General features: G+C 48.8%; 1 protein-coding gene and 1 pseudogene across 1 annotated transcript; both read right to left on the bottom strand.

Annotated features, from left to right (window-relative positions):
- Nucleotides 1-234: 234 nt before the first annotated feature.
- LOC146755360 (olfactory receptor 14J1-like) lies at nt 235-1170 on the bottom strand (annotated as a pseudogene).
- A 19362-nt stretch (nt 1171-20532) lies between these two features.
- Nucleotides 20533-26628, bottom strand: LOC146755359 (uncharacterized). Its single transcript, XM_085525655.1, has 7 exons — nt 26175-26628; nt 24307-25244; nt 22817-22885; nt 22419-22478; nt 21547-21618; nt 21095-21187; nt 20533-20961 (listed from the first exon to the last, which is right to left on the bottom strand). The coding sequence occupies exons 3-7, from the start codon at nt 22851-22853 to the stop codon at nt 20834-20836; spliced, it is 390 nt and encodes a 129-aa protein (XP_085381781.1). The 5' UTR covers nt 22854-22885; nt 24307-25244; nt 26175-26628; the 3' UTR covers nt 20533-20833.
- Nucleotides 26629-26973: the final 345 nt, after the last annotated feature.

Here is a 26973-nt window from a genome sequence, read left to right as displayed (position 1 = left end):
TGGTCCCATGTTTGCATGAGCTCTTGGAGTGAGAAAATGGAAATTCGGTAGGAAAGAAGTGAAATACATTTTTATTTATAAATTCAATCACTTTTTTTTTTCTTTTTCTTTTCTTTCTTTTTTTTTTTTTTTTTTTTTTTTTTGCAGGTTGCTATATCACACACAATTAAACAATCAAAGATTCGTAAAACATAAAGAAACATCACTGGGAATCTTGCGATGAAGATGTGCACTTTATTGTAGCTGGAATAGTGTGTACTGCAACACCTTCCTTAGAGCGTGCTTGATCACCCTGTTCCTCATGCTGTAGATAATAGGGTTCAGTGTTGGAGGAACCACTGCGTACAGAACTGCCACTGTCAGATCCAGGAGTGGGGAGGAAATGGACGGGGGCTTCAGGTAGGCAAAAAAGGCAGTGCTGAGAAAGAGGGAGACCACAGCCAGGTGAGGGAGGCACGTGGAGAAGGCTTTGTGCCGTCCCTGCTCAGAGGGCATCCTCAGCACAGCCATGAAGATCTGCACATAGGACACCACTATGAAAACAAAACACCCAAAGGCTAAACTGGCACTAAAAATGACAAACACAACTTCCCTGAGACTTGATTCTGAGCAGGAGAGCTTGAGGATCTGGGGGATTTCACAGAAAAACTGGTTCACAACATTGCCTTGGCAGAGAGGCAGTGAAAACGTACTGGCAGTGTGCAGCAGGGAATTGAGAACCCCAGTGCCCTAGGCAGCTGGTGCCATGGTGGCACAAGCTCTGCTGTCCATCAAGGTCCCGTAGTGCAGGGGCTTGCAGATGGCAACGTAGCGGTCATAGGACATGATGGTGAGAAGGGACAACTCTGCTGAGATGAAGGAGAGAAAGAAAAAGATCTGTGCAGCACATCCTGTGTAGGACATGGACCTGGTGTCCCAGAGGGCGTTGGCCATGGCTTTGGGGAGAGTGGTGGAGATGCTGCCCAGGTCAAGGAGGGCCAGGTTGAGGAGGAAGAAGTACATGGGGGTGTGCAGGCGGCGGTCGCAGGCTACGGCTGTGCTGATGAGGCCGTTGCCCAGGAGGGCAGCCAGGTAGATGCCCAGGAAGAGCCAGAAGTGCAGGAGCTGCAGCTGCCGCGTGTCTGCCAACGGCAGCAGGAGGAACTCGCTGATGGAGCTGCTGTTGGGCATCTGCTGTTGTTGTGCTTGGAGTCCTGCTCAGAGTGCAGAAGATAATGACAAGTCCAGACCATTCTCAGAGACACTCCTCCCGCTGTACTCTGAAATGTTTTCATTTACCTTTATATTAATGAGCTTCACAATCCCTAAAGAAATAGAAGATTAAGGAGCTCTTACTTTCTTCTCATTTCATAATCATATCCTGAGCTTCTGAATATTTTCCTCTTGGGAGCTGTTTATATGTCTCCTATCTTCACTCCAACTGTTCTTAGTGCCCCCAACTCCAGCCTCTTTGCACTTCAATATGTTTTAGTCAAATATTCCTGTTTGCAGTATAAGTGCAATATTAGAGTCTGCAGAAAACAGCAAAAACTTAAACCGATTCTTTCCTTTTAGAAACGAGAGGCTGAAAGCACAACCTGTGTGGTTGTTCACAAAACAAGCAATTGATTGAAGAAATATTTGGGAGTAACATAGCTGTGTTTTAAATTTTACAGCCTCTATAAGATTTCCACCTCCAGTCCTTTCTGCCTTCCCTCAGAACAAGATATGAAAAATCCCTTCCTTGGCTCTCCTCTTGCAAAGTGCCCTCACAAACATTCAGTTGTGCAGTGGAGCTGTGATCCCCCTGCCCCAGGCAGCAGCTGTGGTAGCACAAGCCCTGCCGGGGAGCTCCTTCCCCCCACACGTCTCCCCGCAGCGTTCTGGGCAGCTCCCCGGGCAGGCTGAGTGCTGAGCCTGGCAGGCGGCAGAGTCCCATACCCGGCACACAGCCCCTGGGGCACAGCAGGGACCCTGCTCTGCAGGACAGCCCTGGGCACCCGCCTGCAGCCCCAGCTGCACAGCCTGCAGCCGTGCTGGGACACGCAGCCCTCAGGGCTGTGCTCTGACACTGCAGTATGGAAGCTCTCAGATGGAGCAGAAGGCTTTTAACATAGTAAAGAAACATGCGGTGCCTGCAGCCAGATCTGCTATGGGATGTCCCAAATTAAGTTAACCCTCTATGAAAAGCAGCTCATGGTCTGCAGTGAGACTTACCTTGTCATGGTCTGTGAGCAATGCTCCTGCAGAGAGCATGCAGCCTGCTCACACCATACACATCCTGCAAGCTCTCTCCAGTTTCTCTCCTCTTCTTCTGTCACCTGCAGGCTGTGCTGTGCACAAGAGCTGCTCCTGGCCACAGCTGTCTCTCTGCAGCTCTGCCCACTTGTATGAGCTCCCTGTGTCCTAGAAGCCCAGCCCAGCTCAGCTACAGATTATGTCATTTTTATCCTTCCCACTCATCTCCCCTGACAAGTCCCTGGGTCCTCATGGCCAACAGCTCCTGAAAGACAACAGCATCATGACTGTGCTTTGAAATCTGCTCAATTAACCACCACATGTCCAGTGGTCAGTGACTGATTGGAGACATATAGCGAGTACTAATAGAGTTTGTTTGATGAAGCACAAAGGGCACCCAGACGAGGACAAGGAGGTTTGGACTTTCCCTGTGCAGGGCAGTGATCCAGCTGAGGCAGTGCAGGAGTCTCATCCCTTGACAGAAATCCTGGAACTGAAATGGGATTCAGCTCCCTACACACCCACAGGAGCTGGGATTCCTCTGGTTCAGTTCAGAAGTGCACAAGGAGTTGCCTGCATGTGAGCTCCTGCTCTTAGTCCTCGGCCCTTCAGCAGGGACACAGCTGCTTACACACAGACACTGGGTGATGCCTACCATGCCTTGGCTGCTCCTGATGTGTGCCAGTGCTTGTAAACCGTGTGGGAAGTCTCTGAGATAGACAGCTCCTTCCTGGGCATCAGCCGAGGGCCAGAGGGGGGATAGCACCGGCTGTCTGGTGAATTCACATGCAGCTGCAAGAGCAGCACAGGGCCTTCAGCAAAGCCATGCCCATGGTGTGTCCGTGCTGCTACGTCACCTCCAAGACCCACGATCGCTCTAATGTCTGTGTGCCACCTTCTGCACATTGATACCATAGATGAGCTATCCAGTCCAGCTATGTCCAGTGATACTTTTCAATTAGGATGTTTACTTCTGTGGTCTTGCACTAATGAAAACACCAACATTCAAGAAGCTTGAAATCTTGGTAGAGCTGCAGGCCTGAGCTCCTGTTTGGACCATGGGGACACAGTTTAATGCTTTCCACAACTGCACTGTAGCACAAGGGGGATACTGAGTCTTTAGAATGGATGGGTGAGGAGACAAAGAAGGGCGACTGTCAAGGTTCAGTTCGATGCCATCAAGTTCGATCGTAACACCCTCCAGACCATGTACGATGCCGTCCAATCTGAGCGCGACACTCTCCAGTCCAAACACGATGCGCTCCAGTCCGGGTTCGACACAATTCAGTTCAAGTACAACGCCCTCAGGGCTGAGTTCGACACCCTTGAGTTTGAGCGCGATCACCTCCGATCCAAGCTATGCACCTTCCAGTCCAAGGGGAACACCCACAAGTCTGAACCGTATGTACCACAACTTGACCAACCACCGGGGGCACCAGATACAATGTTGGTTGCACCTGTAAGAGGGCGAAAAATAAAACAATTTTCAACTCAGTCAGAGAAAATGCAGAAGGAGTTAGAAGAGCGGAGGGAGTTAGGAGAGCAGGACTCAGGAGAGCAGGGGACTCAGGAGAGCAGGGGGAGTCAGAAGACCAAAAGAAGTTGGAGGAGCAGAGGATGTTAGAGGGGTATAAGAAGATGATAGAGGAGCAGAAGAAGTTTAAGGAGCAGAGAAAGTTAGGAGAGAGGAAAAAGAAGGAGGGTTACCTGGAGGAAATAACACAAGCATCAGGGTCAGAAGAAGAAGAGGAGCCAAAAGTTAGATTTTCATTACGAGAATTTCTCGAGTCCAAACTTCTAGATGGGGCAGCCTCATCAACACAGTTGCCACCATCAACACCTGGGACTCTTGATAGAGCCAAAGGCGAGCAAAGCATTACAACCATTATTGATCGATCTTTTAAACTGAGTGAAATTCGAGATCTAAGAAAGGATTTCACACGTCAGCCAAAAGAATATATGGTCACTTGGTTTCTTCGCTGCTGGGACAATGGTGCCAACAGTTCATGGCTCGATGGCAGTGAAGCTCGCCAACTGGGTAGCATTTCCAGGGACTCACGTGTGGACAGAGGTATTGGCACATGCCAAAATCAGTCCTAAACCCTCTGGAAGTGGATGTTGATAGCGGTAAGAGATAGATTCCCCTTTAAACGGGACTTGGAGCCTGAGAAAAAGAAATGAACTGATATAGAGAAAGGTATTCAATTTTTGAGAGAAAGTGCTCTGGTGGAAATGCTATACAGCCGCGAGTTCAATCGTAATGATCCAGACCAATTACATGATCCTGAAGCAGTCCGCGTTCCACGACAAATGTGGCGTGACTTTACAAAGGCAGCTCCAGAAAAGCATGCCAGTGCACTTGCATTAGTATATGGCAAAGGGGAAAGTAAACCCCTTGTGAATGAACTAATTAGCAGACTTCAGGAACGTGAATTATTTATAAGCACTACAGAAGTTAATCTGTATACTTCAGCCATTGTCAAAATTGTGGAAAGGTTAAACGAAGTGGAGGGAACACAAAATGATATTATTGACAAATTGGCTAATGTGCCTGATGTAGATGAATCCACGGTGGTACAAGATGATGGAAACCAGGATTTCCACGATCGCCTATTGAGAAAGCTAAACAACATGAGTTCCTCTCGACCTGTATCATCGAAAATCTCAACCATTAAAAAGAGACGTCCTCGTATTCAAGCAAATGACAATGATAAGTCACCTCGAATCAACGATGAGACTACACGTCTTGCCTTGTTGTATTTCCTCTGTAGTCATGGGGAGGACATGAAGAAGTGGTGTAATTCATCCACTTCTGCACTTCAGGCACGAGTGAAAAAATTACAATGTGAAACAACCACCAAGGTGAACTCTTCCAAGAAGGGGAAAGTTCCAGTCGCTGCAAGCCACCGAGGTAAACAATAGAGGGGCCCTGCCCCCAGCCAGGGGAGGGAAAGGGACAATAGAGTATACTGGACTGTGTGGATTAAGTGGCCTGGCACATCTTGACCACAGAAATATAAAGCCTTGGTGGACACTGGTGCACAATGCACCCTAATGCCCTCAAGTCACCAAGGGACACAACCAATATATATCCATGGAGTGACTGGGGGTTCCCAAGAATTGACTATGTTGGTGGCCGAAATAAGCCTCACTGGTAAAAACTGGCAGAGACACCCTATTGTGACTGGTCCAGAGGCTCCATGTATACTGGGAATCGATTACCTTAGGATGGGATATTTTAAGGATCCCAAGGGGTATCGATGGGCCTTTGGGATAGCTGCTGTTAACACAAATGGTGTGTCACGGGTTACTTAGATTTACCTATGCGCGTGACAGGGGAAGCCACCCCGTGGGCCCCCCACCCCGGGGCCCGGAAAGGAGGGGAAAAGGGGAGTGGGATAAAACTGCGACAATCTAAGGAGGAAAAACTTATTTTACTAAATATGATATCGAAATACAAGATAACACAATATAATATAATTGAGGCTAACAAATCGAACGAAACAGAGAGAGAGAGTCCCCGAAAACCGAGAGGCCTACTGTGAACTTTAGGCGACACGGCTGGAACGCTTCCCACTCTCCGAGAAGTTCGAGAGAAGGAGGGGACTCCAGCCTGGGAACGAGATTATATAGCGTCCTGGTCCCGTGACTTATCATTAACCCTGTTGTTCTCTGGGATATGTAATCGTCTTCTGTGGACTTCACATTCAATAGAAGTATCCATACTTTACATGATGTTATGATGTGGAATACTGATAGCAAAATTACAAAATTACAAAACCATGACAGGTTGTTATTGCAGTAGCTTTCCTCCAATTAGTGTGTGTGATTTTTGGACACCCTTGTCTGTCTCCTATAAAAGTATGTCTTTTAGGGCAATAAATTGATGCAGCTATATTTAACCATATTGGTGTTTGTCTGTTTGTCCCAGCACTCTGACATTTTGCCTTTCAGGTTCACCAGCAGTGGTGGGTGATCAGTTGGCCAGTAGGTCTGCCCCAAAGGCTTATAGTCAGTGGGTTCCATCGGGCTGGTACATGGTCACTATCAGAGTTCCCCAGGGTTCCATTTTAGGGCCAGTTTCCTTTCATGTTTATGCAGATGACTTGAATGCAGGACTAGAAGTAGTTCTTAGCAAGTTTGCTGATGAGACCAGATGAGGAGGTACTGTTGCCTCCACTGAGGGTGGAGAGGACTTGCAGAGAGATGTGGACAAGTCAGAGAAGTGGGTACCAGTTGGTACTAAGCACCAAGTGCATAAAGTATAACAAGAACAAGTGCCTGATTGTGCACCTGGGTATGGGCAACACTCGACATACACACTGGACTGGATATGGGACACATAAGAGAGGTCTGACTGAAAAGGATTGGGGGTCCTGCACAACATCAAATTGAACGTGAGTCAGCAGTGTGCCCAGGCAGCCAGGAAGGCCAATGGTCCCCTGGAGTGCATAAAGCAATTTATTGCCAGCTGGGTGAGGGAAAAGGTTGACCCTCTTTGCTCTGCATTGCTACAGCCCCACCTGGAGCACTGGGTGCACTTCTGGTCACCGCAGAACCTAAAACTATGGGAGAGTGTGCACAGGAGGGCGGTGGAACTGAGAGATCTGAAGTTCAGAGTTTCACTGGGACTGACTGCTTGTTCAGACGGGGCCCTTCTCAAATCCTACATCCTGCAATGAGACATAGGGCACATGTGGGACATAAACTTGACAGTATCCTTGCACAAAATGCAGAGCCTGGGATCTTCCATTCCCATGTCATTCATTTAACATCATATAGACTTCCAACTCACTGCCCCAGGAAGGGCCCTGAGCCAACATGAGAGACAGGATCTCCCTACCTCTGGTCTTGCAATCAGGGCTTGACCTGTCTGCTTCATAAGGCAAAGGAGAGGTTTCTTAGCATACCAGTGCCTTTGCCTGCCTGTAGTCATGGCTTACAATTATCTGCTCTAACTAGTGCTTTGGGAAGCTTGCTTGGTAATGGCCCTCAGTGGACCCATTAGTACTCCAAGAAACTTAACCATTACTTCTGACTTTGTCTTGTTAAGCATTTTGTACAAACTTCTCTCTGCACTGGAGGTTGATGGACTCAGCAGCAAATGTGCCCTGGGACCATTATAACCTAAAGAGCATCTTGTGCCTTGTGCCTTCCTGTTATCTATTTCAGGTTATCAGAACTTATTCAGCAAAATGGAGAGATATCTGGAGAGAGCTTAAAGTGAAAGAATCCAGCAGACATTTACTGTTTATTTGTTTATAGTTTTGTTTAAATAAGGTATGAATGCAGCACTGTAAAACTACTTGTGAACATCTGAGCTGAACCAGAGGAATCCCAGCTCCTTTGTTTCTGTGGGGAGCTGCATCCCATTTCAGCCCCAGGATTTCTAACTGGGGATGAGTTACCTGCACTGTCTTCTCTGGATCACTGCCCTGCACAGGGGAAGTCCAACCTTCCTTATCCTTGTCTGGGTGCAATTTTTGATTCATCAAACACTCTCTAGTAGGATTCATCTCATGTTAAAAATTGACTGGTGGATAATGGAGCAGGTTTCAAAGAACAGTTATGATACTGCTGCCTTTCAGGAGCTGATGGCCATGATGACACAGGGACATCTAAGGGGAGATGAGTGGGAAGGATAAAAATGACATCATCTGCTGCTCAGCTGGGCCACGCTCCTGGGACACAGGGAGCTCATAAAAAAAGATGGTGCTGTAGAGAGACAGCTGTGCCCAGGAGCAGCTCTTGTGCACAGCACAGCCTGCAGCTGACAGAAACAGAAGAGAGAATATGGAGAGAGCTTACAGCATGTGTGTGGTGTGAGTGGGCTGTGAGATCACTGCAGGAATACTGCTCACAGACCATGACACAGTAAGACCCTTGCAGTAGGTAATGCAGCTGCTATTCATAGAGGGTTAACTAAACCTGGGACATCCCATAGAAGACATGGCTGCAAGCAGTGCATGTTTCTTTACTGTGGAAAAAGACTTCGGCTCCAGCTGAGAGCACAGCCCTGAGGGCTGCCTGTCCCAGCACGGCTGCAGGCTGTGTTGCTGGGGCTGCAGGCGGGTGCCCAGGGTTGTCCTGCAGAGCAGGGTCCCTGCTGTGCCCCAGGGGCTGTGTGCCGGGTATGGGACTCTGCCGCCTGCCAGGCTCAGCACTCAGCCTGCCCGGGGAGCTGCCCAGGGCGGTACAGGGAGACGTGTGGAAGGTAGGAACCCCCTGGCAGGGCTTGTGCTGCCACAGCTGCTGCCTGGGGCAGGGGATCACAGCTCCACTGCACAACAGTATGTTTCTGAGGTTGCTTTGCCAGAGGAGAGCCAAGGCAGGGGGTTTCAATTTCCTGTTCTGGGGGAACGCAGAAAGGATTGGAGGCAGAAATGTAAAAGGGGCTGTCACAGCTCTGAGAATTTTTCTTCAATCAATTGCTTGTTTTGAGAACAGTCACACATGATGTGCTCTCAGTCTCCCATTTCCTGAAGGATGGAACCAATTGAAAATATCCTCATTTTCAGTAGAAATGAATAATTCACTTAACCTGCAAACAGGCAGTTTTTTAGAATTCACACTGAATGGCACAGAGGCTGTTTTTGGGGCTCTAAGAGCAGTTGGGTTAAAGATATGAGACATGAAGCACATGAAAATATCCAGGGAGGAGGAATAAGAAAATAAGTGAAAAGTTAGAGCTCCATATACTGCTTCTGATTAAGAAATGCTGAACAACATGAAATTAAATGCAAGTAATGGTGCTAAATGTACACTGTTGTAGGAGAATGAAAACATTTCATATTATAGCAGGAGGAGTGTCTCTGAGAATGGTCTATATTTGTCATTATCTTCTGCACTCTGAACAGGACTCCAAGCCCAACAACAGCAGATGCCCAACAGCAGCTCCATCAGCGAGTTCCTCCTGCTGCCGTTGGCAGACACGCGGCAGCTGCAGCTCCTGCACTTCTGGCTCTTCCTGGGCATCTACCTGGCTGCCCTCCTGGGCAACGGCCTCATCAGCACAGCCGTAGCCTGCGACCGCCACCTGCACACCCCCATGTACTTCTTCCTCCTCAACCTGGCCCTCCTCGACCTGGGCTGCATCTCCACCACTCTCCCCAAAGCCATGGCCAACGCCCTCTGGGACACCAGGTCCATGTCCTATGCAGGATGTGCTGCACAGCTCTTTTTCTTTCTCTTCTTCCTCTCAGCAGAGTATTTCCTTCTCACCATCATGTCCTATGACCGCTACGTTGCCATCTGCAAGCCCCTGCACTACGGGACCTTGATGGACAGCAGAGCTTGTGCCACCATGGCACCAGCTGCCTGGGGCACTGGGGTTCTCAATTCCCTGCTGCACACTGCCAGTACGTTTTCACTGCCTCTCTGCCAAGGCAATGTTGTGAACCAGTTTTTCTGTGAAATCCCCCAGATCCTCAAGCTCTCCTGCTCAGCCTCCTATCTCAGGGAAGTTGTGCTTCTATTTTTTAGTGCCAGTTTAGCCTTTGGGTGTTTTGTTTTCATAGTGGTGTCCTATGTGCAGATCTTCATGGCTGTGCTGAGGATGCCCTCTGAGCAGGGACGGCACAAAGCCTTCTCCACGTGCCTCCCTCACCTGGCCGTGGTCTCCCTATTTCTTAGCACTGCTTCTTTTGCCTACCTGAAACCCCGCTCCATTTCCTCCCCACTCCTGGATCTGACAGTGGCAGTTCTGTACGCAGTGGTTCCTCCAACACTGAACCCTGTTATCTACAGCATGAGGAACAGGGACATCAAGCAGGCTCTCAGAAAGATGTTGCAATACGCACTACTCCAGCTTCTATAAAATGCACAACTTCCTCATAGGATTCCCAGTGATGGTTCTTTATTTTTTATGCATAATTGATTGTTTGCTTATGTGAGATATAGCAACGTGCAAAAATATATATATACATTATTGAACTTATAAATAAAAATGTATTACACTTTTTTTCTACCTAATTTACATTTTTTCACTCCAAGAGCTCATGTAAACATTTATCCAGATTCCCCGAATACGTTAAAGTATACCTAAAAAGGTTTCAAAATAGACTTTTACTTAGCTTTTCTTTTTTCCTACTTTGTCTGGATTTGGGGAGGTACAGCCACAGACAGCAGCTCAACGTGCTCTTTTCATTTCTGATCTCTTTACACCACCACAGTGCTCTCAAGCCCTCTCATTTGTGCAGTCCTGATGGTCTTCTGTGTCTCACGACCGTCCTGTGGCCTCTACAGCAGCACTCCAGGGCTGCAGTCAGTGGCCGGCAATACGAACGGCTGTGTCAGAGCTGGTCTCCTTGCTGGCACTGCCATAACAAGAGGGCCCCTTTAGAGCAGGACCAGAGAACTGGAGGGAGGCCTCTTCCAAAGCTGGTGCAAGGAATATACCTCAGGAGCTGCTCCCTGAGAAAACCTTGAGATCTTCTGGTGCTCTTCACTGTGTGACCAGATCAGATTTAATAGTCCCAAGGAGATCTGTAAGCGTCTCAGGGCAGTGCTGTGGTTTAAGGTTTATGGGTTGAGACAAAGAGAAAAAGAAAAGGATAATAATTATGACAAATGTATTTATACATATATAATATATTTAGTGTATTTTCACACATATACAACATATGCAGTTGCAAACATATATGAACTAATCCCTATGCGCATCTGTTTGCAAGTCCAGGACTAGTTGCAGGGGTTTTAACAGCCACAGGGTTCACTGTAGGAGCTGAAGTGGCTGTCGGGCTGTTGCAGGATTTGAAGTGACCTCAGAGTTCATTGCCAGAGCTGAAACCACCACAGGACCTGTGACTATGTTGGAGCAGCCACTGGGCTCATTGGAGGGGTTGGAGCCACCGCAGGGCTGTACTTCCTCCCTTGGGAGGAATTTGTACCATTTTCTTATTACCATACTTGGAACAGCTACAGGACCCGTAGCAGGAGTGACTGCTGATCTCATATGAGGGGTGGAGTGACAGCGGGATCTGTCCCAGAGCTTGGAGCAACTGCAGGACGTGTAGCAAAACCTTGGAGCTGCTGCAGGGTCTGTGCCAGGAGTTGCAGAGGTTGCAGCACTGTCAGCAGATCCAGCTCTCTGGATCTGGCACACCGTAGTCATGTGTGTATCTTGGGGGTTACCAGTGCCACAGCAGACCTGCCCCCAATATTCTACCAGTTTCTCAGGATCCTGCAGTTGCTCAGAGATGAAGTTCCAAAGCCCTGGGGGTGCCCACCGCTCCAGGCAGCTGCCCAGACTGTCCCACACCCCCTGCCATGCAGAGCCTTCTCACCTTGGGGCAGATCTCTCAGTGATATTCCTGAATAATTGTTTAACCTCAATCCTAGAATCATAGAATCACCAAGGCTGGAAAAGGCCTAAAAGATCATCCAGTCCAACCGTTCACCTATTACCTATAGCTCCCACTAAACCACGTCCCTCAACACAATATCCAGTACAGCCCCGGACTCACAGAGGCGACAATGTAAATTGTGTAATTCCTAATCATATGAACAATATTACTTCCAAAACCCAAAGATGACCGCAGAGCTGAATGTCCACAAATCTTCAATTTGTCAGCTGCCAAATTTATCGTGGTACAAACTGAGGTCAAACAGCATAGCAAAATAAATACCCTAATCCAGCAACCACGCACCAAGTAAGGAGCTGTGCAGTGAAGCTTCATGAGAAGACTCAACAAGCTCCACAAATAGGGAAACAATTAGCATCATGGCCTGCACTTTTCCAACTCCCACAAAGCCCTGAGTTATCTCACTCTGGACAGTTGTGCTGTTATCTCTACCCTTGGAGCCTCACATCAGGCACCGAAATGACAGTGGTTGTTGAACCCAACATATGGCTCAGCAGCTCACAGTGCTTGGTGCACTGCCCCATTCACTGTGGGATAGGGAAGAGAATTGAGAAAAAAAAGTACAACTTCTGGGTTGTAACAAAGCAATTTACTAAGAGAGATAAAAGAAGAGGAGTAATAGTTATCACTATATATCCGTTGATATGGAACCGTATGTAACAACTGATGCATAAGCACTTGCTCAGCACCACCAGACTGATGCTCAGCTGGACCCTGGGCAGTGAAGAGACTGAGATGAACTCCCACCCCTTTCAATACAATTTCTGCTTGCTGTCAGCTGATAGAGAACGTCCCTTTGGCCACTTTCAGTCAGCTGTCCTCACTCTGTTCCCTCCCAGCTCCATGTGCCCTCCACTGACCATGGCCTTGGCTCTGTACAACACTGCTTAGCAGCAGCTGTAAACATCAGAGTGTTATCAATGGTTTTCTCCAAGAACCAAAACACTGCACCACAGCAGACAGTCTGAAGAAAACAATTCCATCCCAGCTGTAACTCAGATTCCTGCCTGTCCCCTCTTCTTGTTCTTCCTGATCAGGAAGCAAGGAACAGAATCTGCCGCTCTCCTCTCTGAGCCCTTTCCATCAGTTCTCAGCTGGCTCCTCTGCCATCCCCAGGCAGAGCTCAGTGCCCTCTCATGGATGGCAGCAGCCTTTCCTCTTCTTCCTTGCCCATCCGTCATGCAGAATCTGTACCCCATTTGCTACAGTACAGAGCTGAGAATCAACCCACCATGTCTCTGTGAACCAAACAAGACCCTAGGCCTGCAAAGACACAGAGATTTGGAGTTAGCTGAGTGAATGTTTGTGGTCCTCTCATTAGTGTAAAGACTGTTCAGAAAGCTTCCCCTTCCAGTAGCATGTTTTGATTTTGCCTGGCTGGGCCTTGCATCTACACCATGCTACTGGTGTTCAGAAGATGGCACACAGGTACCAGACCCATTGTAGGGCTCACAGTTGTCCAGTGAACATTGTCACTACCCAGGGCATGTCTTTCCTGAAGGTCCTCAGCGGCATTTGCCAGCTGGCTGGGGGTGTGCTGGAGACCCCAGGGAACTGCCATTCTGTTGTAATACAAGAAGAATTTTACAGAGCAGCTGCCATGGATCAAGATAAGCACTTTACAGAGCAGCAGCTGCGGAGCAGGATAAACAGCATGAGAACCAAGGACACCTCTAGCAAAAGAGTGAAAGGCTCGTGGCTTTGAAGCGGGGTTTTAGGGTTCTTATTGCAGAAGCTTTCTTCCAATTAGTACGTGTAATTTTTGTACACCATTGTTTGCTATAAAAGTACGGCTTTTCAGGCAATAGATGGACACAGCTATATTTAACTATATTGGTGTGTGGTTGTTTGTCCTAGAACACTGACCTTTTGCCTTCAGGTTTGCCAAGACGTGGGGGCCCACAATGTCATGGGATTTAACTCTTGAACACCTGTGGGATCCCGAGAAACTAAGCCAGTATTTGAGTCAGGGATGGTGCAGCCTAGATAGATCTAAGGGGGTATGACTTATTTGGGGCTTGGCTTGTGCTTACCGTGCTCTATATAACACTGTTCCGAAAAGAGAGAGTTTCCGAGCTGAGGTTCAAGCCAAAAAGGGAAATCCCCAAGTCGATTTTGATCAGTCACAAGAGGCACCAGTAACAATATCAGTTGCCCTTGTGGAAGGCAAGAAATGGAAATGGATGTCCTCACGTCTAGAACGGAAAAAAGAAGTGGAGGAGGAGGCAACAGAAGATCCAGCTGACAGGTTTGTATCAGCACCGAGAAAGGAAAAAGGAAAAGTTAAGAGGCATGAAGAAGAGAGTGACGAGGAGGAAATCTCTATTACTATTTGTCAACCCCTGAAGATGACTGAAATCCAAGGCGTAAGAAAGGAGTACACACGGCACCAGAATGAATCTCTTGTTGTAGTTTGTTGTGACGTGTCAGGCCCTTCCCCATATTCTGGAAGAATCTTAGTGACGTGTAATACAGTGGGTGTAGACGAAAAGGCGTAGGTTATATAAGGATGAGTCTGTTTCAGTAAATCGCCATTTTGCCACTTCATCACCTTGGTGTCACTTGGTAATTGGCCTAGCTGCTGCTTCAGTTGAAGGTGAGAGATTATAAAGCCATTAATGATCGCAAAGCCTTCATGTGTATCATCAAAAAACTCAGCTATTAGACATACGCGCTTTCCAGCTCGAGCAAGAAACAACAGTACAATTGCACCACGTGTTTCCTTGTGGTGTTACCTACGTGACCACAGAGAAGACATGAGGAAGTGGCATGACCAGCCTACTCCTGTACTATTAGCACAGGTGAGAGAACTACAAAACAGATCAACCACGAGTGCAGCTGCTCCAGTTATCACAGGTAACAAATAGAGGGGCCCTGCCCTCAGTCAAGGGAGTGGAAGGGATAATAGAGTTTATTGGACTGTGTGGATTTGATGGCCTGGCACATCAGAACCACAGAAATATAAGGCACTGGTGGATACCGGTGCACAGTGCACCCTAATGCCCTTTAGTCATGAAGGGACAGAATCAATCCATATTTCTGGAGTGACTGGGGGCTCTCAAGAATTGACTGTGTTGGAGGCTGAAATAAGCCTCACTGACAAAGACTGGCAAAAACATCCTATTGTGACTGGCCCAGGGTTTCTGTTCATACTTGGTATTGATTAGCTCAGAAAGGGGCATTTCAAGGATCCTAAGGGGTATCGATGGGCCTTTGGAATAGCTTCTGTAGATATGAACAACATTAAGCAGCTGTCTGTTTTGCCTGGCCTGTCAGAGGACCTGTGTGTTGTGGGGCTGCTACGAGTAAAAGAAAAGCAGGTACCGATTGCTACAAAGACAGTGCACAGACGGCAGTACTGCACCAACAGGGATTCCTTGCTTCCCATTCATGACTTGATTCGCCAGCTGTAGAATCAGGAAGCAATCAGTAAAACTCACTCCCCTTTTAACAGCATCATATGGCCAGTGCATAAAGCCAGTGGGGAATGGAGGCTGATAGTGGACTACCGTGGCCTGAATGAGGTCACACCCCCATTGAGTGCTGCTGTGCCAGACATGTTAGAACTCCAGTACGAGCTGGAGTCAAAAGCAGCCAAATGGTATGCCACCACTGACATTGCTAACTCCTTCTTCTCTATTCCTTTGGCCTCAGAATGTAGGCCACAGTTCGCCTTCACCTGGAGGGACATTCAGTATACTTGGAACCGTTTGCCCCAGGGGTGGAAACACAGCCCAACCATTTGCCATGGGTTGGTCCAAACTGTACTGGAACAGGGTGGTGCTCCTGAACACCTGCAGTACATTGATGACATTGTTGTGTGGGGCGATACAGCAGAAGAAGTTTTCACAAAAGGAGAGCAGATAATCCGGATTCTTCTACAAGCTGGCTTTGCTATTAAGCGAAAGTAAAAGGACCTGCCCAGGAAATTCAGTTCTTAGGTATAAAGTGGCAGGATGGACGTCGTCACATCCCAGCAGATGTGATCGACAAAATCACTGCCATGTCTCCACCAACTAGCAAGAAAGAGACACAATCTTTCCTGAGTGCAGTGGGCTTTTGGAGGATGCACATTCCAAACTACAGCCTCATTGTAAGCCCCCTTTATCAGGTAACGCGGAAGAAGAATGATTTTGCATGGGGCCCTGAGCAGCAGCAGGCTTTTGAACAGATTAAACAAGAGATAGCCTGTGCTGTAGCCCTGGGGCCAGTATGGACTAGACAGGATGTAAAGAACATCCTCTACACTGCTGCTGGAGAGAAAGGTCCCACTTGGAGTTTGTGGCAAAGAGCCTCAGGAGAGACCCGAGGCCAACCCCTGGGATTCTGGAGTCGATCATATAAGGGGTCTGAAGAGTGCTACACTCCAACTGAGAAGATCTTAGCCGTGTATGAGGGGGTTCGGGCTGCTTCCGAAGTAGTCGGGACTGAAACACAGCTCCTTTTGGCACCTCGACTGCCAGTGCTGAACTGGATGTTCAAAGGACAGGTTCCCTCCACCCATCATGCTACCGATGTCACCTGGAGCAAGTGGATTACGCTGATTACACAGCGAGCGCGAATGGGAAACCTCAATCGTCCAGGAATCCTAGAGGTAATCATGGACTGGCCTGAAGATAAAAGGTTTGGAACATCACCAGCAGAAAAGGTATCATGTGCTAAAGAGGCCCCACCATACAATGAGCTACCAGAAAACGAAAAGAAATATGCCCTATTCACTGACGGATCATGTCGCATTGTAGGGAAGCATCGCAAATGGAAAGCTGCTGTTTGGAGCCTCACACGACAGGTTGCAGAGGCCACTGAAGGTAAGGGAGAATCAAGTCAGTTTGCAGAGGTAAAAGCTGTCCAGCTGGCCATAGATGTTGCGGAACGGGAGAGGTGGCCAATGCTGTATCTTTATACTGACTCATGGATGGTGGCAAATGCCTTATGGGGGTGGTTACAGCGGTGGGAACAAAATAACTGGAAACGGAGGGGAAAATCTGTTTGGGCCACTGAACTACGGAAGGACATTGCTTCCCGAACAAAGAATATGGTTGTAAAGGTGCGTCATGTGGATGCACATGTGCCCCAAAGTCGGGCTACTGAAGAACAACAAAACAACCATCAGGTAGATAAAGCTGCCAGAATTGAGGTGGCTCAAATCGACTTGGATTGGCAGAATAAGGGTGAATTATTTCTAGCTCGATGGGCTCATGAGACCTCAGGCCATCAAGGAAGAGACGCAACATATAAGTGGGCCAGAGACCGAGGGGTGGACTTAACCATGGACGCTATTGCGCAGATTATTCATGATTGTGAAACATGTGCCATAATTAAACAAGCCAGAAGGATGAAACCTCTCTGGGAGGAAGGGCGGTGGCAAAAGTATAAATATGGGGAGGCGTGGCAGGTTGATTATATCACCTTGCCACGATCTCGCAGTGGTAAGTGTTATGTACTCACTATGGTAGAGGCAACCACTGGGTGGCTCGAAACATACGCAGTACCCCATGCTACCGCCCGAAACACCATATTAGGGTTGGAAAAGCAAATCCTGTGGCGGCATGGCACTCCAGAAAGAATTGAATCAGATAATGGGACACATTTCAAAAATTCTCTTATAAATACTTGGGCCAAAGATCATGGCATTGAGTGGATTTATCATATTCCCTACCATGCACCAGCTTCTGGTAAAATTGAACGATATAATGGGTTGTTGAAAACTATGTTGAAAGCAATGGGTGGTGGAACATTTAAGCACTGGGAGAAGAATCTGGCAGAAGCCACTTGGTTGGTCAATACTAGAGGATCTGTCAATCGTGATGGTCCTAGTCAATCTAGCCCCCTACACACTGTAGAAGGAGATAAGGTCCCTGTTATACATGTAAAGAACATGTTGGGAAAAGCTGTTTGGGTCCTTCCAGCTTCTGGAAAGGGCAAACCTATCCGTGGAACTGTCTTTGCCCAGGGACCTGGGTGCACTTGGTGGGTAATGCAGAAGGATGGGGATGTTCAATGTGTACCACAAGGGAATTTGATGCTGGGGGAGTGCAGTCAATAATTTTATGTATTTATATATATATGTTTGCATGTGTAGTGTATTTTAGTTATTATAGTTGTACATTTAGTTATGTTACATGCAATTCTACTATTTAGCTATCACAATTTTACATACGTGTATATATATGTATATATATGTATATATTAACCATGATGTAATAATGTAGAATAAGGGGTGGAATGTCATGGTTTTGTAATTTTGTAATTTTGCTATCAGTATTCCACATCATAACATCATGTCAAGTATGGATACTTCTGTTGAATGTGCAGTCCACAGAAGAAGACTACATATCCCAGAGAACAACAGGAGTAACATTAAGTTACGGGACCAGGACTCTATATAATCTCGTTCCCAGGCTGGAGTGCCCTCCTTCTTCTCTCGAACTTCTCGGAGAGTGGGAAGCGTTCCAGCCGTGTCGCCTAGAGTTCACAGTCGGCCTCTCGGTTTTCGGGGACTCTCTCTCTCTGTTTCGTTCGATTTGTTAGCCTTAATTATATTATATTGTGTTATCTTGTATTTCGATACCATATTTAGTAAAATAAGTTTTTCCTCCTTAGATTGTCGCTGTTTTATCCCACTCCCCTTTTCCCCCTCCTTTCCGGGCCCCGGGGGGGGGGCGTGGGGTGGCTTCCCCTGTCACGGGCATAGGTAAACCTAAGTAACCCGTGACACCTCTCCTTCCTATAAACTGGAGCAGGACAGAGACCCGCAAGGATTGTCAGCTCCCAAGTCATACAAGTATTGCACACAACACAGATTACTTCATCTGTTGGCCCCGCTGTCTCTGCATACCACCATGCGAGGACTTGCAGTGCCCAGGCGACACGATGTGCCTGGCAGTGCAAAGCCAGCCCACGTGTGTGCAGATGGCAAGGAGCGTGTGGCACTGTGCACCGACAGCCCTTGCCTGCCCAGGACTGCGTGTGGAGGGCGTTCTCCACTGCAGCCCTGCCCAACAGTCAGTAGGGGTGTGCACCCATGATGGCAGTAATGAACAAACTGCTGCTTCACAAAGATCTTGGCCCGATTAGAAATCTTTGAGTAGTGCTGTTACAGCAGACAGAATGTGATAAGCGCAAGTAGTCTCCTACACTTCACATCCTTGCTACTTCATTCTGGGTGTTGTCACTGAGCAGCGTCTAACACAAGTTCTGCCCTGGTCAGCTGGCTGCCTTAGCTTGAGCCCTGATGGCAATGCCGTGACGTGATGTTAGTATTGCTGTTTTCTCCTCGTCAGAATACTCTGTCTTTTGAAGGAAGCAGCTTCTTGGTTATTTTGTTTTGTTGTTGAATTTTATTGAATTAATTTACAATATGTATATTCCGTACAGTTATAGATGTTTTGAATATGATCATGTGTGGTGCTGAGATTTTTTATAGAAAAGCTATACTCAGTTCAGAAGGTGGAATAAGGATGTTAAAGAAAGAACCCCCTGTTGTGTTGACCAGTGATGATGCTCCCACCACCTGACCAATGGTGGAGAGGAGCATGAAGAGAGAGGTGGTGCTGGGGGGATCTTGGGGCTGCTGGGCCTGTCATACTTTTTCCAGGCAGAGGTTTTACAGGTGTTGCCCGCATGCCGACCCTGTGGGGGGGGGCACTCCCACATCCTGAAGGATGGTGGAGAGGAGCGGGAGGGCAGAGTTGGTGCTGAGGGGGGCTGGGAGCTGTGGGGCCTGGTATGCTTTCCCCTGGCTGTAGTTTTCTGGGTGTCGGATGATGCCCTCAAACTGACACCCTGTGGGGGCTGCTCCAACCTCCTGAAGGATGGTGGAGAGAAGTGGGAGGTTGGTGACAGTTCCTGGGGGGTGCAGGGGACTGCTGGGCCAGTTGGCTTCCCCCAGGCAATGGTCGTCTGTCTGTTGGATGATGTCCCCAGGTCTATACTCTGCTGTGGCCTCTTCCATCCCCTGATGGATGGTGGAGGGGAGGGTGAGGGAAGAGATGGTGCTGGGGGCTGATGGGCCTCTCAAGCTTCCCCCAGGCGGTGGCTGCCCCCAGGTGATGCTCTGAGGGAGCCACTGCCAACCCCTGAAGGATGGTGGTGGGGGACAGGAGGGTGGTGTTGATGCCTGGGGGCAGCTGGGCCTGCCACTCATCTGCCAGGGTGCTGCTGTTTGGGTGCCAGCCGATGACTGCAAGCTTCCAAACCAGGTGGGTCCCTCCTGTCCCCTGAAAGAGGTGTTGATGCCCAGGGTGGATAGGGGCTGCTGGGCCTGATGTACTTCCCGGGGGCCACGGAGCCTGGGCTGTTGGGCTACAGGGGCCGCAGTGGGGGCAGTTGAGCCCGACAGCCATCAGGCCTGGCAGGGGCCGCTCTGGTGGTGCTCTGCGGCTGCTGGGCTGGTCGTTGTTGGTGCCCTGTCTTTCTGTCCAGCGCCTTGAGGCAAGCAAGCTGTTCGTTGAGGTGAGCAAGCCATCTTTCCAAGTACCACTTCCTGCAGGCAGTATTCTCGTCTGCAGCAGCTGCAGCAAGGCGCCTGCAGAGAAAGAAACATGCTGAGGGCACAGGAGAACCCCCTGCTCTCCTTCCTCACAGTGCATGGTAGAGCCACCCTCAGCTCCCGGCCTGTCTCAGGCCCAGCAGTAAGAACATGCAGCAGGAATGGCTCAGCCAGTTAAAACATCTGACAGCATCAATCTCAGACAGTGTTAGGCAACAACTAACTGGCTTCTCTATGCTGCTTTAACTAGAAATGCCTCCTGGCTCACAGAAGCCCTATAGTAAAGAGGGGGGCAGGATGGGGTTGGGGGTGAACAAGAACTCACTGGTTTATCTGCCTCCGTTGCTTGATAAGACGATAGCATGAAAACATTGCCATCGGCGTGGTAACGAAGATAGCCACACCAAATCCCAGGCAGTACTTCTTGATAAAATTATTGTCTGCGGCATTTGCGTGTTCCTCACCATCCACACCTGGAAAAACAATGTGGATCTGTTTCACCAGCTGCTGCTTTGAGTGACATGGACAAGAACAACCACAGGAAGGATCCCGCTCCGGGCTGCTGTTGTGCCTGGTGGCTCAGGGGAAGCACAGCAAGCTCTGGAATGCGGGGTCTGTGCACAGGAGGTACTATGGAGGGTCCTGTTTCCTCTTCTTATCTGCTGAATGTGGTTCTGGTGGCCTAGTTCCCAACAGGACAAAGTTCCTAAGTCCCTGGGAACTGGCTGCAGTGGGAGGGGAGCAACCTCTAACCACAAAGCCACTATGAGCGGCCCTTACCTGGAGTGACAGTTGTTGTCTGCATGGCCTCTTTTACTCTCAGGGGGACAGTCAGTGTGCGAACTCTGCCGTTTTGAAATGCAATCCAGCGCATAGGTGCTCCACCTGTCTCTTTAGAAAGGAGGTAAGAGAGTGGGACTGTAAGTAACTGCTTCTCATCAGGAAGATGGTACAGTTTCTCCACATGTATTTCTAGAAATTCAGCTTCACAAGTCTTTCAGGGAACAGACGGAAATACACCTACCACGTGCTTTGTCCTTCATGATTTTCATTAGCAGAGGGGGCAGTGTCTGCAAATATTTTCCTCTTTCCAGGGCCTCTTTCTGTTTCTCAGGACCTAAACAGAAAGCATTAAGATAACTTTCAGACAAACAAGGTATTAAACTGAATGGTCTTTTCAGTGCAGCCAGTAACGACAACAGCCACCCCTGGGATGCCTGTGGGGTTCCAGCACAACTAAGGATTTAGCACGGCCTTCCCTGGAGGCACTTCTGCAACCAAAGAATGAGAACTTTTCACCACACACTACAACTTACATAAACGCATAACAGCATCACTGAATGGGACCAGGGCATTGTGCGAGGGCAGGACACACACACACAGGTGTGCATTCTCACTCACACCTGCAGACATGCCTGGCTGACATTAGGACGGTGAGCTGGCATCTCTCAAAGGAACTAAAATCTCATGACGTACCCATTCGAATCGCTGGGGCTTCTGTCCTGGAGCTCAGCTGGGAAACTGGATGCCATTCAACTCCACTAGGAGCTGTCAACAAACACAGACAGAGCAGCTCCTGTCAGACACCTGTTTAGACTGGAATGACAGCACTGCTCCACAGCACTCTCCTCTCCCTGCCACACAGAAGCATCTGGCAAATAGTTGTTGGGTGCCTGCAGTGGTACCGTGACAGTCCAAAAAGGAGCCGTGTGCAGAACTGCCTGGAGAAGGGAAGGGGGTGGAAGAGGAAGGGCAAGATCTAAAGGCCCTTTCAGGATTGCCCTGAGGCTCACAGGCTGGATTGTGCTGAGGCTTTGGCAAGGCATTGCTTATAGGCACAGCCGTAATCAAGCATCGATGAGAAACATCTCCTGGTGTTGATGCCTGGGGGCAGCCAGGCCTGCCACTCATGTGCCAGGGTGCTGCTGTTTGGGTGCCATGGTATGCTGTGATTTCTCTCTTCCTTAGGGACCGGCAGTGACTGGAAGGGGCTCAGGTGATGACATGGCACCCAGACCTGGGTCAAAAGTTGCAAAGCTGCAGAGAGGCCAGGTGGGCAGTTGGCTGGCACTCAGCAGCTTTCCAGATACTCTCTCCAGGCCACATAAAACAATCTTCAGAGAAGGCATAGAAGAACATTTGGCCCCTCAAGTTTTTCTTAGTGGGGAGATCTCTGATGTACGGAGACAAAGTCAACGGGATGCTGGCAGCATGCAGCACCCAAGAAACAGTGACTACCCAAGCTTCTCATGGGGAAGAAATCACCAGGCAGTGAAAAGATGAAACCCCCCCTGAACTTCCACAGCCAAATATGAGCAAAGATCATGAGATGAAGACTGGTGACTTACCTCTGGCATCCACCCCAGGCTCAGGGACACGACTTTGCTTTGGAAAAGCATCAAAGGGGCCTGCAGGCACAAGAGTGATCAGACACAGGTGAGGAGAGCTTCCACTGCGCACAGGGGTCTGCTTTGTTTTTTTTTCCTGCAGTGACATGTGAGGACTGGCTGCAGGTCAGGGAATGACATGGCCCAAACAGCAAAGGAATAGGAGCAAAGACTGGCAAGGGCTGCCTTCCCACTGAAATGTGACAATTCTCCAAGTAAAGAAATACTCATGACTGATCTGTGTATGACCTTCAGAGCACAAAGAGACTTGAAAGACCTTTGGAGGTCCTTATGTACCCAAATAAGCTATTACAGCACTAATTTTTCTACCTCCGAAGAAACAGACACTCACAACTTACCTCGGAGTTTCCTCTGAGGCACAAAAGCAGTCTCCATCCAGTCGTCTGGAGCAGTACCAATGTCATCATCTAGAATAAAGAACAGAAGAGGGATGTTCCCATTGCATGTTGTGATCTTCCTCTCCCTTAGTGACAAGGAAGGGGCCAGGTAACGGGATGGGAGACTCAGGCCGTGATTGCCAAAGCTATAGAGGTGCCAGGGTGACCTGGAGCCTGGCACTCAGCAGCTTTACAAATGCTCCCTCCTGGCAACGTGCAGTACCCCTCTGGGACCACGTGGAAGAGCATACAAAGAAAAGGTGCCTGAACCCATCTGGGCTACAGCTGGGGGTCTCTGTTGGGAAACGGGATTTTTCTATGGGGAGCATCAGGCAGCTGGAGCAGAAATGCTCATGCTTTTCCCAGCACACATCTTACGAGTTCTCCCCTAGGACACCCCCAGGATGAAGAGCATGCTCCAGCCATCCAGCGGCAGAGCCGTGGGAGCACAGGGCTTCCTCATGCCCTTGCCCAGCTCCTGTGGTGCTGCCTGTCTCCCCTCTCCAACACACCCCCCATCGAAGGCAGCCCTAGGGCAACACGGCACAGAGCCACTGGAACCAGAACCTGGGCTTCTCAGCCTCAGTTCTGCTCATTTTTTACCCAACTCTGCCCACCCACCTGCTTCTGCTGCTCGCCACGGAGCAGCACAAGCCTCCTGACAACACATGGCTATCAGTACGAGGAGGAAGGCAAGGCAGGTGGGGGCCGAGGCCCCCAGAACTCGTGCCATGCTGCTACCACCACCGCTACAGCCACGACGAGTGCTGCTACTGGGGCACAGAACTCCTAAGGCACGCAGCTGGGCATTGTGACCTCATTGTGACAAGGCAGCTATGCGGCAGGGCATAGTGACCTCACATCCCCAGGCTGCAGGCTGGGCCTCCTCACGGGCTGCTCCTCCTGTGCAGCAGGGATGCATAGAGTGGGTGCTTGTGGCACCCCTTAGTGGGTGAGTGCCAGGCTGCTGCGGAAGAATTACTGGGAGCGTGTCCCGCTGGGCAGATCTGTTCCACCGCAAGGACCAGGCTCCCCATGGGCTTGCTATGGACGCTGTCCCTGTGGCTGAGGCTTCCCAGTCATGTAGAGCAGCAGGAGACCATGGCAGATATTTTCACATTTACATTGTGGAAATATAGAATTGTGGAATGGTTTGGGTGGGAAGGGACATTAAAGACCCAGAGACGCTGTCAAAAGATAAAGAAAATCGATTCGGTGTTGTTTTTACTGCTTCATGCAAATCAAAAGATTGCGTTTTGTCTTTTAATGCCCAAAAAAGTGGGCATTATATTCTTCAGTGACATTATACTTGTTGTCACAGACTCTAACAAAAATGCAAACTGAGCTTTATCTGTAGCATCAATATTTTAGTATTTCATATCTTGAATTTGACGGTTCCCTCCCAGCCAGTTGCCTGTGCCTTTCTCTCAGCCCATGAGAGCACCACTTACTGCCTCTGGGGACTTGGAAACTGGCAGCATGATGGCCAGCACACACACAAACTGCAAAACGGCTCCATAGAAGAGTCCGTGGCGCAGCATGTTCTCCATTAGCATGGGCTCAGGGATCTCAGGTGGCCAGAAATGCAGTTCAGCAGCCATAGCGAAGACAGCTGCTGCTCCACTGCTCTCACAGAGGCTGCCTGCTGTAAGGGGGGAAAAAGAGGCATCGTTACTCTCAGGCGCTGCGATGGGGTTAATATTAAACTCTCAAACTTTCACAGCAAATAATAACATCCGCTCACAAAGAAAATGTGGAGAGGCCACAAAAGAGAAAAACCAGTCATTAAAATCTTTGTATTTAGACATTCAAACTAACAATGTACTTTGTCTTTACCTAACCGTACCATTCTGTGCTAGAAATACGATGTTTTGCTGTAGAGCATAACTTGGAGAGACCAAAAGCAGCTAAAACCTGCTCCACTCTGTAATTTGACCATCCGCTGATATTTGGTTCTTATCTCCCTTGCTTTCCAGTCACTCACTCTTTAGAAACACGCAAATCACATTGTCAAGGACTACAAAAACACTGTCAGCCAAAAAATTTATGCTGGCAGAATCTTAACGTTAGAAATGTGTCTAAGTTGGTTGCAAAGAAGAAAGTGAAGAACAACACAGTAACCAAATACTACCTGATACATATGGCTTCTCTCACACATCCTGAAAACAGAACCACCAGCCTTAATGAACTCTGCTCTTCAGACACTGACTGAAATTCAAGTATTACGTGTAGCAGCCTGGATCTGGCAATAGTCAAAGAATCTTTTACCTCCAGCTCCTTAGCATCAAAGGACCGCAGATACTGCTGCGGCAGAATTTCATTGAAGCCTTCAAAAGAAGCTTGTGTCTGTTCCTCAGTGCCTCAGGAAAGTCTCCATTCTGCTACCAGCCTGGAAAAGACACAGAAGGATCATTTAAAACGGGCTACGCTAACCCAAGTTCATCTTTGTTAGTATGTTTTGAAATGAACTGTAAGCTGTGTTAAGAAAAATGATGGAAAGTTCTGGGGATAGAGCACTGTGTAACTGTATTCTAATTGTGTTCCCAACCTTCACCCTGCACAAACAATTTTAAGTTAAAACCCTATGTTTCCAACCACTCAACTATGGAAAGCATTTTAGGCTCCAGCAGAAGGCAGCATCTACTCACTGATGATATTAATGAGAGCACAGGAGTCCCTTGCTAGCCGGAGGAAGAAAAAAATGCAGAGCTGTATTCATCTAATATGTTCCATATTTGTTTCTGTTAATCACGAAACTTTGCTCTGTGGTAGAAACTCCACTCTCCATTAAGAAAAGGGAGAAAAGCAGGCAGGAGACCCAAAGAACCTGAACCCAGGGAGAAGCAGATATTATGCTGAATTCAAGCCTAACCTGTCAGGAGAACTGGAATCAAAAGGAGAGATGAAACTCTGGGGAACGCAACACAGGACCCATAGTGTGACAAAAGAACATTGCTTAAGCTGCAATCTGAGCCCTCCCCGGCTTCCTCAAAACAAGAAGAGAACGATCTTCTGCAGGTACTCCCTCCTCTCTATCCCAATGAGTATTTTGCACAACAGCCAATGCCAATACATTCCTTCTGCAAATGTCGCCGTTTCTGTGAAACCTTTCCAGATGACTCGTGACTAAAGCAATTTCTACTCCCTCATTCCTCAAACCCTTCCCACACAAAAGCCTTCACAGATCAGATGGTAAGAAAGAGGGAATTCTACGGCCACAGCAATAAAGCGCGCAGAAAGCCCATCTGTTGCAGACAGAGGAGTGAGCTGTACTTAACCAACACTGCTTCAGCGCACGCTTACAGTAAGGCATACCTACCTTGCGCTGGCCACGCACGAAGCTCGTGACGCAGCTCCAGGCGGCTCTCCTGGGGCCCAGCTTCATTTCACGGCCACTCACGCTCTGCTGCTGGACATTCTGCAACGGAAAAGCCACCGGATGCAAATCCCATCCCTCGCAGATGGCATCAGACCTCCGCTCTCATGGCAGTCACCACCGCCCTGCCCTGGGCAGCGCTTCCACTGCCCTTGCTCCTGCCACAAGACACCAACGTCTGCTTCTAACGCGGCTCCACCATGGGATCCTGTATGCAACAGAAAAACACACGGAGGCTGCCAGTCACTGCAACACGCGCGCTGTGAAACCCCTGGCACTGCTGAGTCCCAAGAGAAGATGAGAAAAGCGTTTGCCTGCCATGGACGGGCTGTGGTGGGATTGAATCCTGCCTTCGAATCGGGACACCCCCAGGGAGAGCCTCCTGGGGACCCAAAGACTTACGGCAGCACCAACACAGCAGGCAGAAACGCGACGTGCTCCTAACTGCCCGCACTGTTCAAAGCTCCCTCCCTCTCCCTCTCCCTCCCTCTGCCCTATGACGGCAGCCCTTCAAAGCAACCAACACTTGAAAAAAAAACTTAGACTCAGTTAACCTGGACAGTGTTACCCAGGGTTGTGAGAACAGCTTAATGATATCTGAGAACCGGTCAACTCGTGAGCCTGAGACCTGGGATCCTCCATCCTAGGGTGGAACTTTACTGGAGCATGTGGATGCCACAGCAACAAAAGGGCTGTGTACAATAGACTGAGAGTTTGCTGAGTTTCTTGGTTTACAGAAAGC

The sequence above is a fragment of the Coturnix japonica genome, chromosome 33 (genome assembly GCF_054131305.1).
Source record: "Coturnix japonica strain WE chromosome 33, WE-NBRP24, whole genome shotgun sequence".
NCBI lineage: Eukaryota > Metazoa > Chordata > Aves > Galliformes > Phasianidae > Coturnix > Coturnix japonica.
The sequence above is the reverse complement of the archived record's forward strand: the minus strand, read 5'-3'. Positions and strand labels throughout refer to the sequence as shown.